The following is a 14,024-nucleotide window of genomic DNA, read 5'->3' as shown; positions in this document are numbered from 1 at the left end:
CCATGCAGCTTGCACTTTATGGGGAGTGGTATATTGCCACTTTAGTAAGCAGGTTCCTCAAGCTTATTGGACATCCTGCCTCGGTGCTCGTGGGTGAAAGCGGAGAGCCCCGTCCTTTAAAGGCGTGCAACAGCGAGGGAATCGCAAGGGGGCTTCCAAGCCGCGGTTCAAATGCTTTTTAACGCGAAAGAACATTAAGTAAACTAGGCGAGACTTGCAAAGGCCACCCCGCCAAAAAAGCCAGGTAGGGGCAGTTTGGTCCTATGCCTGTAAGGAATATAAAGTGCAGCCCTGACGCATCCGCCTCTTATCCCCCCCACCCCATATCCTTTTCTTTAGAGCCCCCGGGCCCCCTTTTACATAAGGAGGAGCACCGCACGCGGCTTCCGCCACCTTAGGAGGCGGCAGGACTGCGTTTCCCGTCGTGCTTCGCGAGCCGGCGGCGCCTCCGCTGCGCCAATGGGAGCCGCTGTTACAGACGAGGCCCGCGAGCCGTTTGTAAGGAGCCATAGTGGAGGCCGCTCGCCGACTTCCTCCGCCAGCCGCCCGGCTGGGGCCCAAGGCTGAGGAGGCCGCCCAGGTAAAAGGCGACGCGGCGGGGGCCTCGGCGGGAAGGGGAAGGGTCCTGCTCGGCGCCCGCTGCGGAGGGAGCGGCAGGAAATGACGTTGGGCGGGATGGAGGGAGACTCTCTGGCCTAGGCCTCGCCTCTCCCCGCCCCGCCCGCGGTTGCCATGCGAACGAGGAGGGGGCGCGGCAGCTGCTGGCTCGTGACGTCATCGCCTTACGTCGCGCTGCTGGTGACGCCATGCGGAAGATGTCAAGCGCGGTTGTCGGAGGATGGCTTCTTCTTGGGCCGGCTAAGCTGCGCACGTCAAAGCGGGCAGGAGGGATGGCGCCATTCTGCTTCTCAAAACGCATTCTGGCTTCTATGAAGGCAGGGTGCCTCTGAGCATGTGCAGAGTGCTTTCTTCTGCCTCTCTGAAGAAGCTCGCACGGGCTATGTGCCCCTGAGCGCGTAGAGCGCCTTCCCTTTTGTGAAGGGAACGAATGCTTCCTCGCCTCCCTGCCCGGTCTCTGTCCAAGTGAGTGTCTTTCGCCCCTGGGGAGGCAGCAGCGGCCACACGGAAGCCGCTGCCACCGCCTGCTGGGTGGGCTGCACACGGAGGAGAGAGGGCAGGAAGCCGCTGCCCCGGTTTGCCAGGCTGGCTCTGCTCTGCTGCTGCTGCCGTCGAAGGCAACAATGCGTACCTGTTGCTGGAGACCACAGGATGGGAGAGGGCTGCTCTTGGGCTCGGATCCTGCTCGCCGCAGATTCCCACAGACATCTGGCTGGCCACTGTGAGAGCAGGATGCTGAACTGGATGGGGCATTGGCCTGATGATGATGATGATAACAACAACCATGATTATTATTTTATTGTTTGTACCCTGCCCATCTGACTGGGTTGCCCCAGCCACTCTGGGCGGCTTCCAGCACACACTTCTTATGTTCTTAAAAACGCCTGAATCACTGCTTTCTGGTTTGCTGCGTTGTTTCAGCAGTACTACTTGCAAAGGAACGCTTCGTGATAACTTACTGGGTGGCTAAAGAGGTGGAAACCTTTGCAAGTTTCACAACAAAATATATGAATTGATTTGAACCTGTGCAAATAGTACATTGGAGACTGTTAGGTAGTGGTTTGAGCACCATTCCGCAACCTGGTGTCTTAGAGATCTTTTGCTCTACAATTTCCATTAGCCCCAGAATCATATGGCTAAGCTTCCACTGCTGGGAGTTGTGGTCCAAAACATCTGGTGGTGACCAGGTTAGTACATCATCCTGGGTGACCTTGGCCAGTTATTCTCTCTCAGTGTAGCCCAACTCATAAGATTGTTCTGAGAATAAAATAGGTAAGAGGGGAACTGTGTGTGCTGCTATCTGGTGCCTGGAGTGGGCAAAAGATATAAAAAAATGAACTGCCACTCTCCTAGCTCTGAACTCTCTCATTTTAATGATCACTTGGCTGGCAGGCGACCAGACAACTTGATGGACTGTGGAATAGTTCATGAACTAGGAGGACGTCTTGGAACCATGGAATGGGGTGGGGGGAGGAAGAATGAATATTTATGAGTTCTGGCAGATACTGGGGCAGGGCAATCTTAAATGGGGTTGAGGGGATTGAGACAGCAAATCTATAGCCACATTTTAAGCCCTCCTACTGGCTCATCAGGTAGGGTGGGCATTTTGCAGTTTTTCAATGCTGTAGCTCAAGATTGGCGTGGCTTGGGGATCGAGAATCAGGGGCTTTCGATCCACCCCTCTGTGCTGACTAGGATCTGGGAGATTCCCACTCTCTCAGCAAGCTCACTTGGCATGACCTTGGGCCAGTCATTGCCTCTCAGTCTAACCTACCTCTCAGGGTTGTTGTGGGGATTAATGAGGAGGGGGAAACAATATACGCCACCTTGAGCTCCTTAGAAAAAAAGGTGAGATATAAAGAAATAAATGATTGCCTCTCCCTTGAATTCACCTTTTTGTACTAATCATTGAAGAGTTTTGTTTATTTTAATAATTCTGCATTTGTTTATAGTTTGAGATGTGTCGTGAATAATCTGAAATGCAGGGCATCCCTTAAGAGCCAGAAGTAGGCTGGAAACTATGATGCATCTGGGTTGGGGGCGGTGATGCTTCTAAGTGGGAAAAGGGTCTGCCTGGCTGTCCATTGAACCTTGACATAGGCAGAATCTGATCAGTCCTTTCCTCCTCCACTGTTGACAGAGTTGGGGAGAGAGAGAGCAGTCCCCAAATCAATATTTGCCTTCCAGCAGCAGTGATTCCCAACATCTGTGATTTCCCAGGATTCCTCTGACTCAGAATCTGAGAACGCAAGGGCCAGTGGCAAGATGCACATTTCACATGCATCTTTCCCCCTTTATGACCTCACTGGAACAATCACAGCAGAGGTTCTGTGCCAGAAACTGCTTCATTATGACACCACTGTGCTGATGGTCCGAGTTCTTGCCAGAATCTTGAGAATTATTCATGGCATCACTAGATCCCACCACCTCTTGGTCCATCCTCAATTCTGGGGTCATGTAAAACAGGCACCTAACAGATTATATTACTTTCAACATGGATAGCTGGACATTGGACTGAACAGGCAGCACTGGCTAATGATGTTCCATTGGACTTTGGGGGAAGCAGCAGTGGGGATTGGTATGTTCGATGCTGTGCATCAGGGACAGCCAACATGGTGCCTCCCCAGGTGTTGCTGGAGGAGAGCTCTTATCATTCTTGGCCTGCGGCCACATTGGATACAGTTGTTGGGAGTCAGGAGTCCAACAGCCTGGTCACTTTGTTCATTCTGCAGTCCTGTAAGGAAAGTTCCTTCCTCCCATTTTAGGAGATGGAAAACAGGCTCTGATTTGCATGCAGTACAGATTCCTCTCCACAAACACACATTTTTTGTTGCTGGTTGATAATGTTGCCCACCAAGTGGAACTGGACTGAGATGCCTAAGTTTTGGAGCAGTTCTGCTTAATCTGATCCTCCTTGCGGGAAAGGTCACCTAAGGTTAGCAACCTGGAAAATGAATGTCTGAACTGATTAGTGTTTTGAACGGAGTTCGGATGTTATTAGGGGTCCTTTACTTCTTTAATGGCAATTCTTCCAATGCCATATTTATCACTCCGGATTTAAAAGGGCATATAGGGAAAATGAAGACAAGATGACCCAAGCTGTGTGTGTTTCATAAGGTTGAAAAGGTCAGGTGTACCTGAGGGACAAACGAGACCTGACATCTCAGAAGCATTTTATTATTTTTGCTGAAAGCAGTGTGTTAGGTCATACTGCTGTGGAGAGGGCTAACCTGCCCCCCCCCCCGACACACACATGCACACACACTTGTATCTGCTGCTGAGATGTGAATATACAGGGGGCTATGATGTCTACCGGTATATGGTTCTGTCTGTCCATAGCTAACAGCAGCTCTTTTTTGTGCTTCCTGCACAGCTGCTCAAAACTGACCCCCTTGCAGCTTCTTTTTAACAACAACAACAAACAGGTGGATTATCTCTGACATCATGTTTGCCTCTGAAAGCCCCTACAGAGCACCTTTGCTTGGAGCAAGGCATTCCAATTGATCAGATCTCTCATTTCTTTGTGCCTCCCTTTTGTCCAGGCTGCCTGAAGGATGGAATCAAACCCTGCCAGGAGTAAAGTCCCAGCTTTCTTATCAGACTTGGGGAAAGCAACCCTGAGAGGCATCAGGAAATGCCCCCGGTGTGGCACTTACAACGGCACCCGCGGACTGAGCTGCAAGAACAAGACTTGCGGCACCATCTTCCGCTACGGCACCCGGAAGCAGGCCAGTGTCGACGCGGTCAAAATCAACACTGGCTCTGATCTACAGGTCTATTCAGTGCGGCAGAGGGACAGGGGGCCAGAGTACCGGTGCTTTGTGGAGCTGGGAGTTTCGGAGACCACCATCCAGACAGTAGACGGGACCATCATCACACAGCTCAGCTCTGGACGCTGCTACGTCCCATCATGTTTGAAGGCGGCTGCACAAGGGGTGGTGGAAAACCAGTGCCAGCACATTAAGCTGGCTGTGAACTGCCAGGCAGAGGCCACCCCGTTGCCCCTGAAAAGCTCAGTCTTGAACTCGTTGCAGGCCTCTGCTGAGACAAAGCAAACCTTATGGCAGTTGGCCACGGAGTCCACAGGGCCCCTAGTTCAGAGGATTACCAAGAATATCCTAGTGGTGAAGTGCAAAGCCAGCCAGAAGCATAGCTTGGGTTACCTCCACATCTCCTTCTCCCACAAGGCTGGCCATAAGAGCAGGGCGGAACACCGCTTCCTCTGCTCGTGCCAGTCCCTGAAGTCCAGCAAGGCCGCCTCTGCTAAGGAAGAGGCAAGCCAGAAATGCAATCACTTCTTTGCCTGCCTCTGTGCCTTTGCCAGCGATGATCTCTTGGCCCAGGAGTTTGCAGATTTCCTCAGCTATGATTCCAGCGGTGGGTAAGGTCAGAGAACATGAGTGAGGCTCAAAGGATGTGGTCAGCAGACAGCTCAGGCCAAGTGCATGAAATAAAGAATCCCCCTGCCATGCCTGTATGTGGGGTGTGGGGTGTGCAGACTGGAATACCTTGGAAGGGCGGGGCCCCTGCAGCTCACTCTGGGAATACCACTCACAGTCCCCGTAGGCAGGCTTAGAAGCAAAGGGAGCTCACTGCACTTAAGCTCACATTTTACGAGGAGAAACGCAGAGTGAAGACTTAGGCCTTCAACCTCTTCTCTCCTGCAACTCCAGGTCTGAAGTCAACAGTAGGAGCCCAGCTTCTCTGTCAGCCTGAATCCGCTTTGGGCTCTGGAGAGGCTGCTGCCTCCAAGGCCAAAAAGAGGAAAAAAGATGAAGGAATGGGTGAGAATATTAAATTTTGACTTCTTTGTGTTACATGTTCCGCTTTGATATGGATGACTCTTACCTGCATCCATAGTGCAGAGTTTGCCTTTCGGGGAGCATTATACCTACTAGCAGCATTTGTTATAGTGCTAGAGCCTTCGTTGAGTCCTGTGTGGCTTGGAGACATACTTCCACAATTAGAAAATACCCATGGGAAGCAACTGAAATGTCCTATTCTGGGGTTGCCAACGCAATATCCTCCAGACATTGTGGACTACAACTCTCATCACACTGCCCTGTTAGCCATGTCAGCTGGGACTGAAGGGAGTTGTCGTTCAACAGCACCTGGCAGGCACCATCTTCGCTTTCGCAGTGTCACTCATTCTAAAGCTGTTTCAACTTTTACTTTTAAGGCACACAAGCAAGTAGCCCCCTCTTGCCTCAAGACGTGGCAAACACCAACCTGCGCAAAAGTGGATTGAAAAAGCCAACGGTTGCTTCACTGAAAAGGCAAGGTGAGTTTTATTTCTGCCAGCTCGGCAAGCTGCAGGAACGCAAAGCAGAAATGGACTGAGAGGGTTTTCCACAAAAGGCCAGTTTTGCTCAGCCTACACTCTACTTTCCAGCTGTGTTCTTTAGTTCCTTCAGCTTTTTGGTCTTCCTGCCTTATATGCATGTCTGGGTTTGGTCAGTGGCCACCTGAGAACTGTATTACGCTGCCTTCCCTCTCCATGATGAAAGAAATTAATATAAGAAATTGAAGACATGAAACCTCAACACTGAGCTTGTCCCTCTTAAGATTCTGAGCATCCTAAAGTGAAAGCTGGTCATTATAAGAACTTTGTAACATTAATAGTTGAGTGCCTGTGTTTGTTTGCTTGTTTTCTTTCCCCCTCTCCATCCCTTTTTCCTTTTGTGTCATTCACATATTTTTAGATTGTCTCTTGGTGATTACTTGTGACCGAGTAAGATTGTCTTCCATGAACACCGCCTTAGGGGTGTGTCTGTAAATGGCTGTGGAGGCCAATTCTGGCCCCACACATTCTTCCACAGTGGGGACATAGGTTTCCGGGTGGGAGTTGATTGCGATGAGGATTTTCCAAACGTACCTTCCTCTTAGCTCGTTTCTCCCTTTGTTCCCGAATTTGTGCTTCTTTACGAGGCCTTTAGTAGAGGCTTTTCTCCAATTGGAGGGAAGAGTGCTGTTGTGTTCAGGTCCTGCTTGCAGGATTTCCAAAAGAGGCATCTGGTTGGCCACTGTGAGCCAGGAGGCTGGACTAGGTGGCCATTGGCCTGATGTTCTTAAGTTAAAAGTTTCCCTTTTTCTTAGCTTGCAGTCAGCTGCTTGATGAATCACAAGTAACCTTGTCCTTCCAAGAGTGGTTGGCCAGTGTCACTGAACGCATCCACCAAGCCATGCATTACCAGTTTGACGGTAAGTCTCCTCTGACCTCACCTTTATCCCTTGAATTCTTGTTCATATTATAAGAGGATCATTGGATGGAATATCCTGCAGTGTCTTGTGTAAGTGGCTTTTGTCTGCATAAGGCTATTCTCCAGTAGCACTCAGATGGTACTGATATGATTGGTGTCAAGTTGCACTCGACACTGTTAATTTCTTAGGGGGAAAGAGAGAGAGAGAGAGAGCATTTATGGCTAAATGGAACTGGCAGAGATGCCCTCTCACTATGTTTAATTTACAAGCTGGGCTCAAATAAACTGGCAGCAGCAGAAACCAGATCTAGACAAGGTTGATTGACTGGAGCCAATCAAGAACCTCCTGCCTCCTCCTGTACTCCTATACTGCTTTCTGGAGTCACGGACTCAATCTACAGGGGCACTCCTGGTTCCCAGCTGAACGTAGTGCTGTTGCGAACTGCAGACCCCAAAGGAGGGCTTGTGGGAGCGGTTTGGTGCAGGAGTACCAAGGCAGGATGTCAAAAACAACAGAATGGCCAGTTCTAGTGTTTCATTAAAGAATTGTGTACACTTACTGCAAATCAGCCTGACTGATCTCCCAGCCTTTACAGGCGCAGGACGGACACTGCAGCAAGGAGATGGCTTGTCCGTCCCCAAGCAACCATTCGTGCATTCTTGCACAAAACAGAATACTTTGGCCACTTCCCTTCACTTCACCTGGGCAGTTGCAAGCAGAATGCCTGCTGGTTACTCTAGGAGCCAGTCAATAAAATATATATGTATGTGTTTGAGCATAGGAGAGAATTGGACTAACTGATAAAAACTGCCCCATATATCAGAGGTTTGGGGTGGTTGGTTGGTCTCTCTCGTCTCTCTCATACACACCAGTCTCTATCTGTTCCCTAGCTGCCCACAAAATATTCACCCAGAGGAAATCCTACATAGCTACCCCATAGTTTTTTCTCTCTTTCACTCTTATACATCCAACCTCCTCTCTGGTTATCTTTGTGAATTATTTCAAGAGTTTTCACCTCCATAGGTTCCCCCCTTCCTTTTTATGATCCAGCTTGAGCCTTGCTCATTGTTGAAATGTCTAAACATTATTACGTTGTTCCTCAAAAGCATTTCTTCATTTGTGCATGTTTTTACCCAGGCAAACCAGAGCCACTGGTGTTCCACATCCCCCAGGCTTTCTTTGAGGCTCTCCAGCAGAGGATTTCTGTTGGGAGCATCAAGAAGCGGATGCCAAATTCGACCACAGGTACTCAACCTTTAGAGCATCTTTTCTGCGGGAAGCCAGTTGGGATATTAGCTGCACATCAATGCTGCTTGTAATAGAAAGGCTGCATTGAGGCATAAGAAAGCTTAACATGAGTCAGCAGTGTGATGCAGCAGCAACAGAAGCTAATCCTGTTCCAGAAGTAGATCAAGGGAAGCAATAGTACTGCTCTATTCTGCCTTGGACAGACCCCACCTGGAGTCCTGTGTCCAGTTCTGGGCACCACAATTTAAGAAGGATATTGACCAGCTGGAAGGTGTGCAGAGGAAGGTGACCAAGAGGATCAGGTGTCTGGAAACCAGGCCCATGAGGAACGGTTGAGGGAGTTGGGGATGTTTAGCCTGGAGAAGGCAAGGCTGAGGGGTGATCTTCAAATATGTGGAGGGCTGTCCCATGGAAGATGGAGCCAGGTTGTTGTTGTTGATGATGATGATGATGATGATGATGATGATGATGTTCCAGAGGAGAGGACCAGAACCAATGGATTCAAATAACAAGATTCTGACTAAATATTAGGAAGAACTTTCTAGTTGTAAGACAGTGAGACTGACTCACTAGGAAGCTGATAGACTCTCTTTCACTGGAGTTTTCTAAGCAGAGGTCAGATGGCCACCTGTCAGGGATTCTTTAGCTCTGACTCCTGCCTTGCAGGGGCTTAGACTAGATGACCGTTTAGGTCAGGCTTCCTCAACCTCGGCCCTCCAGATGTTTTTGGCCTACAACTCCCATGGTCCCTAGCTGGCAGCACCAGTGGTCAGGGATGATGGGAATTGTAGTCTCAAAACATCTGGAGGGCCGAGGTTGAGGAAGCCTACTTTTAGGTCTCCTTTCAGCTCTAAAATTCTATGAACTCTCAGGGACAGTGGGAGCAGCAGCTGAAGGGGGCCAGTCCCTTGTAATGGCTCTCTTCACAGCATCTCCTTGTGGCCTCTGAAGGACGTTATGCCACAGTGATTATGACCCTTGTGGTCCCTTCCAACTCTGCAACTCTGTGTTTCTGTGACTCCCTTGAGATCACATTTCGTCTCCTTTCTCAACACCATGTGAAAGGGATTGCCAACAGATCCCCTCCAGGTCTTGTTGGACGCCATCTTCCATCACTCTCGGCCAGCGTGGCCAAAGGTCAGGAATGATGGGAATGATGTTGGCTCCCTCTGCTATTGGAGTTGGCCACAGGAGGAGGAATGTGGCCGCCATCACACCACCTTGATGGGCTTGTTCCTTTCCAGCTTTTGTCCGGAAAGATGCTTTGCCCCTGGGCACCTTTTCCAAATATACGTGGCACATCACAAACATCTTGCAAGTCAAACAGATCTTTGATACCCTTGAGGTAAGACCTCCCCTGCTCCTCTTGTCTATGGCTTTTCTCTGTTATGTGAAAAGATGGGAGGGCATTCATTGGGGGGTTGGGGAGGAAGGGCCAGCGCTAGGCATAACATTTTATTTTGCATCCTGGGATTAAAAGTTTGGGGAACTGGCCTCCGGAGGTTAGCATGAGCTTCCTAGAAGAATTCTCTTGTGATCTACTAGTTGTGATGATTTTGGAAGAGGGTTAGAGATATTCGTGAAGGAGAAGACTACTGGTGGCTTCTAGCCCTGATGGCTCGACTCTGCCTCCACAGTCGGAAGCAGCAATGCTTCCAAATACCAGTCACTGGAAACTACAGGAGGGGAGTTTTTTGTGCTCAAATCCTGCTTGCAGAGTTCCGCAGGCATCTGGTTGGCCACTGTGGGAACAGAATGTTGGACTAGATGGGCCACTGGCCTGATCCAGCGAGGCTTTTCTTAGGTTCTTACTAATTTTAATTTTAATTTATTTGAATTAATTTTGGGATGCATTTTAATCGATTGATTGCTTGTTTTTATGCATATTGTATTACTTATATGATGTTAGCTGTTCTGAGCCTGGCTCCGGCCGGGGAGGGCAGGGTACAAATAATAAAAAAATTATTATTATTATTATTATTATTATTATTATTATTATTATTTATCTCCCCTAACTTTGGCGTCCTGGTTTCTGCAGGGTGAGGATCAGGCTCTGGGCTTACAGACGCCTCTTGCAAAGGGCTGCTGCTCTCATTTGCTTGCTCAGAAATCCTGTGTTTTCATCTCTCATTCCCAACTCCTCTTCCCAGATGCCTCTGAAAATAACACGCAGCTTCATCCAGAACCAGGATGGCACCTACGAGCCCTTTAAGTGCCCCAAAGTTGAGGTGGAGAGCATCCCAGACACTTACGGGCGCTTGGAGAAGCAGCCAGTCCTCCGGCCTCTGGAGTTGAAAACCTTCCTGAAAGTCGGTAGGTGTATAAGATGATCCCTTCTTTTCCCACCAGCTCACAGATTTGTAGAGTTGGAAGGGAGCCCAACCCTCCTCTTGGAGAAACTTGATTTTTCCACTCACAATGGGGAAAGAAGGTCCAAAGTGCTCCTCTCCTCTTTCTTTCTGGCTTCCTTCCTCCCAGGCAACACATCCCCTGATCAGAAGGAACCGACGCCTTTCATCATTGAGTGGATCCCAGATATCCTCCCCCAGTCGAAAATTGGTGAACTGAGGATTAAGTTTGAATATGGCCACTACAGAAATGGCCACACCACCGACTACCAGGAGCAGCGCACTTCCCTTGAACAGACGCTGGAGCTTATGCCTCTCACCACCATCACCTTCCCTTGAACTCGCCATGCAGTTCTTGCACAGCTCAGTTTGCACAACCCCTGCCCTGTAGCTGGTCAGCCTTTGCGGGTATCAGTTAGCCATTTGACTGGGGAACGCGCCAGGAGCCGGAATGCAGCGGGGCTTCACTACAAATGACCCACTTCTTCTTTTTAAGCAGCTGCACTAGAAACTTCTGCCTCTTTCCTTTCAAACAGCATTTTCAGTCGCTTCTTGGTACAAAGTTAATCCATGCACTCTCCACTTCTACGCTGAGACTCACCTGTGCGCCAACCTACGATTGCTGTTTTTTTCCCCACCGCCCTATTTTGCACAGTTGACAGATTACTGGTGAGGGTGGAGCAGAATGTCGAGGTGCTTGGCTGCTTTGGCTAATTACTATCCCCTTACTGGCATATTTTGCAATATATTTCTACAATAAACTAAATTGAACCAATTCCAATGTTTTGAGTTCAGTCTCTCGGATAAACACCAGCAAGCTTGAGCCTTCTCCCATTCACACAGTCCCTGCTTTGAGTCACCCCTAGAGTGTACTTTCAAAAAATACAAAAGCAAAACTGAGGCTGTAATTTCTGGGTTGTTGGGGTCTGTATCCAGTAATTAGCTATGCAGTTGCTGCAAACTCCTGCAAGTGAACTGACTTTGCGCAGGATGAACGCATCAGCTGGTTTGTGCATCGGGAACCAAATTCAAGACTTCTTTGTGGACAGAGGATGTGTGGAGTTTGCAAAGAATAGCACTGCATTCTTCCGCACTTGAACAGAGACAACAAACAGGATCCAGTCAAAGCAGAGCACTAAGTCTTACTAATGGCATGGACATGATTTAAGCACACACTGCACCTTGAGCCATCAGTGGCATTTTAAAAAGTTTCAGGACAGAATTACAACTTCCCATGAACATCAACACCAGCCCCGGGGAAAGTCCCCTGCTTCCCGTTTCTCTAGTACAAATTATCTTAGGCCATTCAATGTTGTGAAGCAAATCAGTAGAGAAATCTGTTGTTGTTCAGTCGTTCAGTCATGTCTGACTCTTCGTGGCCCCATGGATCAGAGCACGCCAGGCACGCCTATCCTTCACTGCCTCTCGCAGTTTGGCCAAACTCATGTTAGTAGCTTCGAGAACACTGTCCAACCATCTCATCCTCTGTTGTCCCCTTCTCCTTGTGATTCCTGCATTGCAGGGGGTTGGACTAGATCACCCTCTGGGTCCCTTCCAACTCTACAGTTCTTTGATTCTATGTATGTGGTAACACTGGGGAAGCATCTCAGAATAAAGCTAAAGCAGAACAACAACTAGTGCACTTTTGTTGTAGTTGTTTAGTCGTGTCCGACTCTTCGTGACCCCATGGACCAGAGCACGCCAGGCACTCCTGTCTTCCACTGCCTCCTGCAGTTTGGTCAGACTCATGCTAGTCGCTTTGAGAACACTGTCCAACCATCTCATCTGTCGTCCCCTTCTCCTTGTGCCCTCCATCTTTCCCAACATCAGGGTCTTTTCCAGGGAGTCTTCTCTTCTCATGAGGTGGCCAAAGTACTGGAGCCTCAACTTCAGGATCTGATTTCTTTCAGAATGGATAGGTTTGATCTTTTTGCAGTCCATGGGACTCTCAAGAGTCTCCTCCAGCACCATAATTCAAAAGCATAAATTCTTCGGCGATCAGCCTCCTTTATGGTCCAGGCAGTGAGAGATTTCACTTTCTTGGGTTCCATGATCACTGCAGATGGTGACAGCAGTCACGAAATTAGAAGACACCTGCTTCTGGGGAGGAAAGCGATGACAAACCTAGACAGCATCTTAAAAAGCAAAGACGTCACCTTGCCAAGAAAGGTCCGTATAGTTAAAGCTATGGTTTCCCCAGTAGTAATGTACGGAAGTGAGTAGAGAAATAGATGGCATCAAATGTTATCGGAGAGGGAAGAACTTGAGCAGTGTTGGAAACGGAGATATGAAAGCTAGCAGCCAAATGGCACCTTAAACCCAGGTTATGTGTGCAACAATGGAGTGTCTAGCCACACAAAGCTGAAAATGAATGAACAGCTAAAACATTACATTCATTTTTCACATGGTCTGGTCCTTCACCTGCCCACCCCCCCTGATATTCTTAAGAGGGTCTCTTCTCCAGTCTGCAGAGTAGCTGGAAGTGGGGAGGCAGAAAAAGGTCCTCCTTCCACTCTAAATCCGAAATCTTAGGCACACTACTGCGCCTAGATCTGAAATTGCTCGTGCTAATGAAATTCCCTGTTTCAAAATGTGCCTAGAACAATGGGAGTTTCGAATGCTGAACTTGACCCAGGGGCTACTATTTCTGGCAGCAGCAGACCTTGGTTTGTAACAGGCCATCCATCCCCTGGTCTTTTTGGACTAGGGTCCACTCTAAGCAAAATAAAAGTACTGCTTAGCAACGTTAGAAGGCAGTGTTGCCCGAAGCAGGAACCACAAAGGCGGCAGTTGGAGGTACATTCAACATCCCAGGCTGCCTTTTTGATAAAAGGACTGGGGAGAAGCAAAGGCTGCAATTCTGCTTCTTCATTGCTTCCTCACAAAGGATTGCTTGTCCCAGCGCGGTACAGAAAAGAGCATGGTTTCAAACAGGCAGTTCTAACCCTGCCATTTACACTATTTAAATGAACATATGACCATAACCCCTTTTCCCAGCTCAGCATTGGTCCTTCTCTTGGCTGCGTAAATTGTCAAAGCCCTGCTGAATGTGTGAAATACCGAGGTAACAGTTCTGCTCCTACGCCTTGACGTTTATGCTTGTGGCCGCAGCTTCCGCTTTTATGGAAGCCAGTCCTTCTGAATGCTGATAATGCCTTTTAGACTGAGGCGTTAGCTGCAAGTTCTGTAACGGGTCAGAGACTCGGTCCACAGCAATCATACCTGCTTTAGCCTCAAGTTAAATCTCCAAACTCTACAAATAATTCAAGATTAATTACAAATCAGAAATAAAGTGAAGTTGCAAATAAGTCACGAGACTCGTGTAATCGTACTGTGGTAGAATATTTTTATTCATTCAGTGAACTTTCGGGGGTGGGGGGGGGAAGGAACACACTTAACATTCTCCCTCATCCCAAGCACACACACATAATCTTTTCAAACAGCAGGTGCGATGTAGAAAGCTGAGCATGCATATAAAGCCAGGCTTTTAAACTCCAACTTGTGGGGCAGGGCAGAGGCGGAGCTAGCTGTGCACTTGGGGGTGGGGCTAGCCTCCCAGGGGGTAGTCACCCACAGTGAGTGACCCAGGGGGGTGGGGCGGCGATGTCA

General features: G+C 48.8%; 1 protein-coding gene across 5 annotated transcripts; it reads left to right on the top strand.

The window, feature by feature from the left end:
• The first annotated feature begins 506 nt into the window (after positions 1-506).
• C8H2orf42 (chromosome 8 C2orf42 homolog) lies at positions 507-11,190 on the top strand. 5 transcript variants are annotated; one of them, XM_033159123.1, is made up of 10 exons: positions 3,453-3,553; positions 3,992-4,043; positions 4,161-4,995; positions 5,292-5,402; positions 5,798-5,899; positions 6,715-6,819; positions 7,957-8,064; positions 9,312-9,412; positions 10,218-10,380; positions 10,546-11,190. In XM_033159123.1, exons 3-10 carry the CDS (start codon positions 4,173-4,175, stop codon positions 10,752-10,754), a joined length of 1,722 nt encoding a protein of 573 aa, XP_033015014.1. In that variant the 5' UTR covers positions 3,453-3,553; positions 3,992-4,043; positions 4,161-4,172; the 3' UTR covers positions 10,755-11,190. The 5 variants fall into 5 exon arrangements, with proteins under 5 accessions (XP_033015015.1, XP_033015013.1, XP_033015017.1 ...); XM_033159124.1 differs by lacking the exons at positions 3,453-3,553; positions 3,992-4,043 and adding an exon at positions 507-580; XM_033159122.1 differs by lacking the exons at positions 3,453-3,553; positions 3,992-4,043 and adding an exon at positions 784-1,083.
• Positions 11,191-14,024: the final 2,834 nt, after the last annotated feature.

Source organism: Lacerta agilis, chromosome 8 (assembly GCF_009819535.1).
Source record: "Lacerta agilis isolate rLacAgi1 chromosome 8, rLacAgi1.pri, whole genome shotgun sequence".
Lineage (NCBI taxonomy): Eukaryota > Metazoa > Chordata > Lepidosauria > Squamata > Lacertidae > Lacerta > Lacerta agilis.
This window is presented reverse-complemented; position numbering and strand designations above follow the sequence as displayed.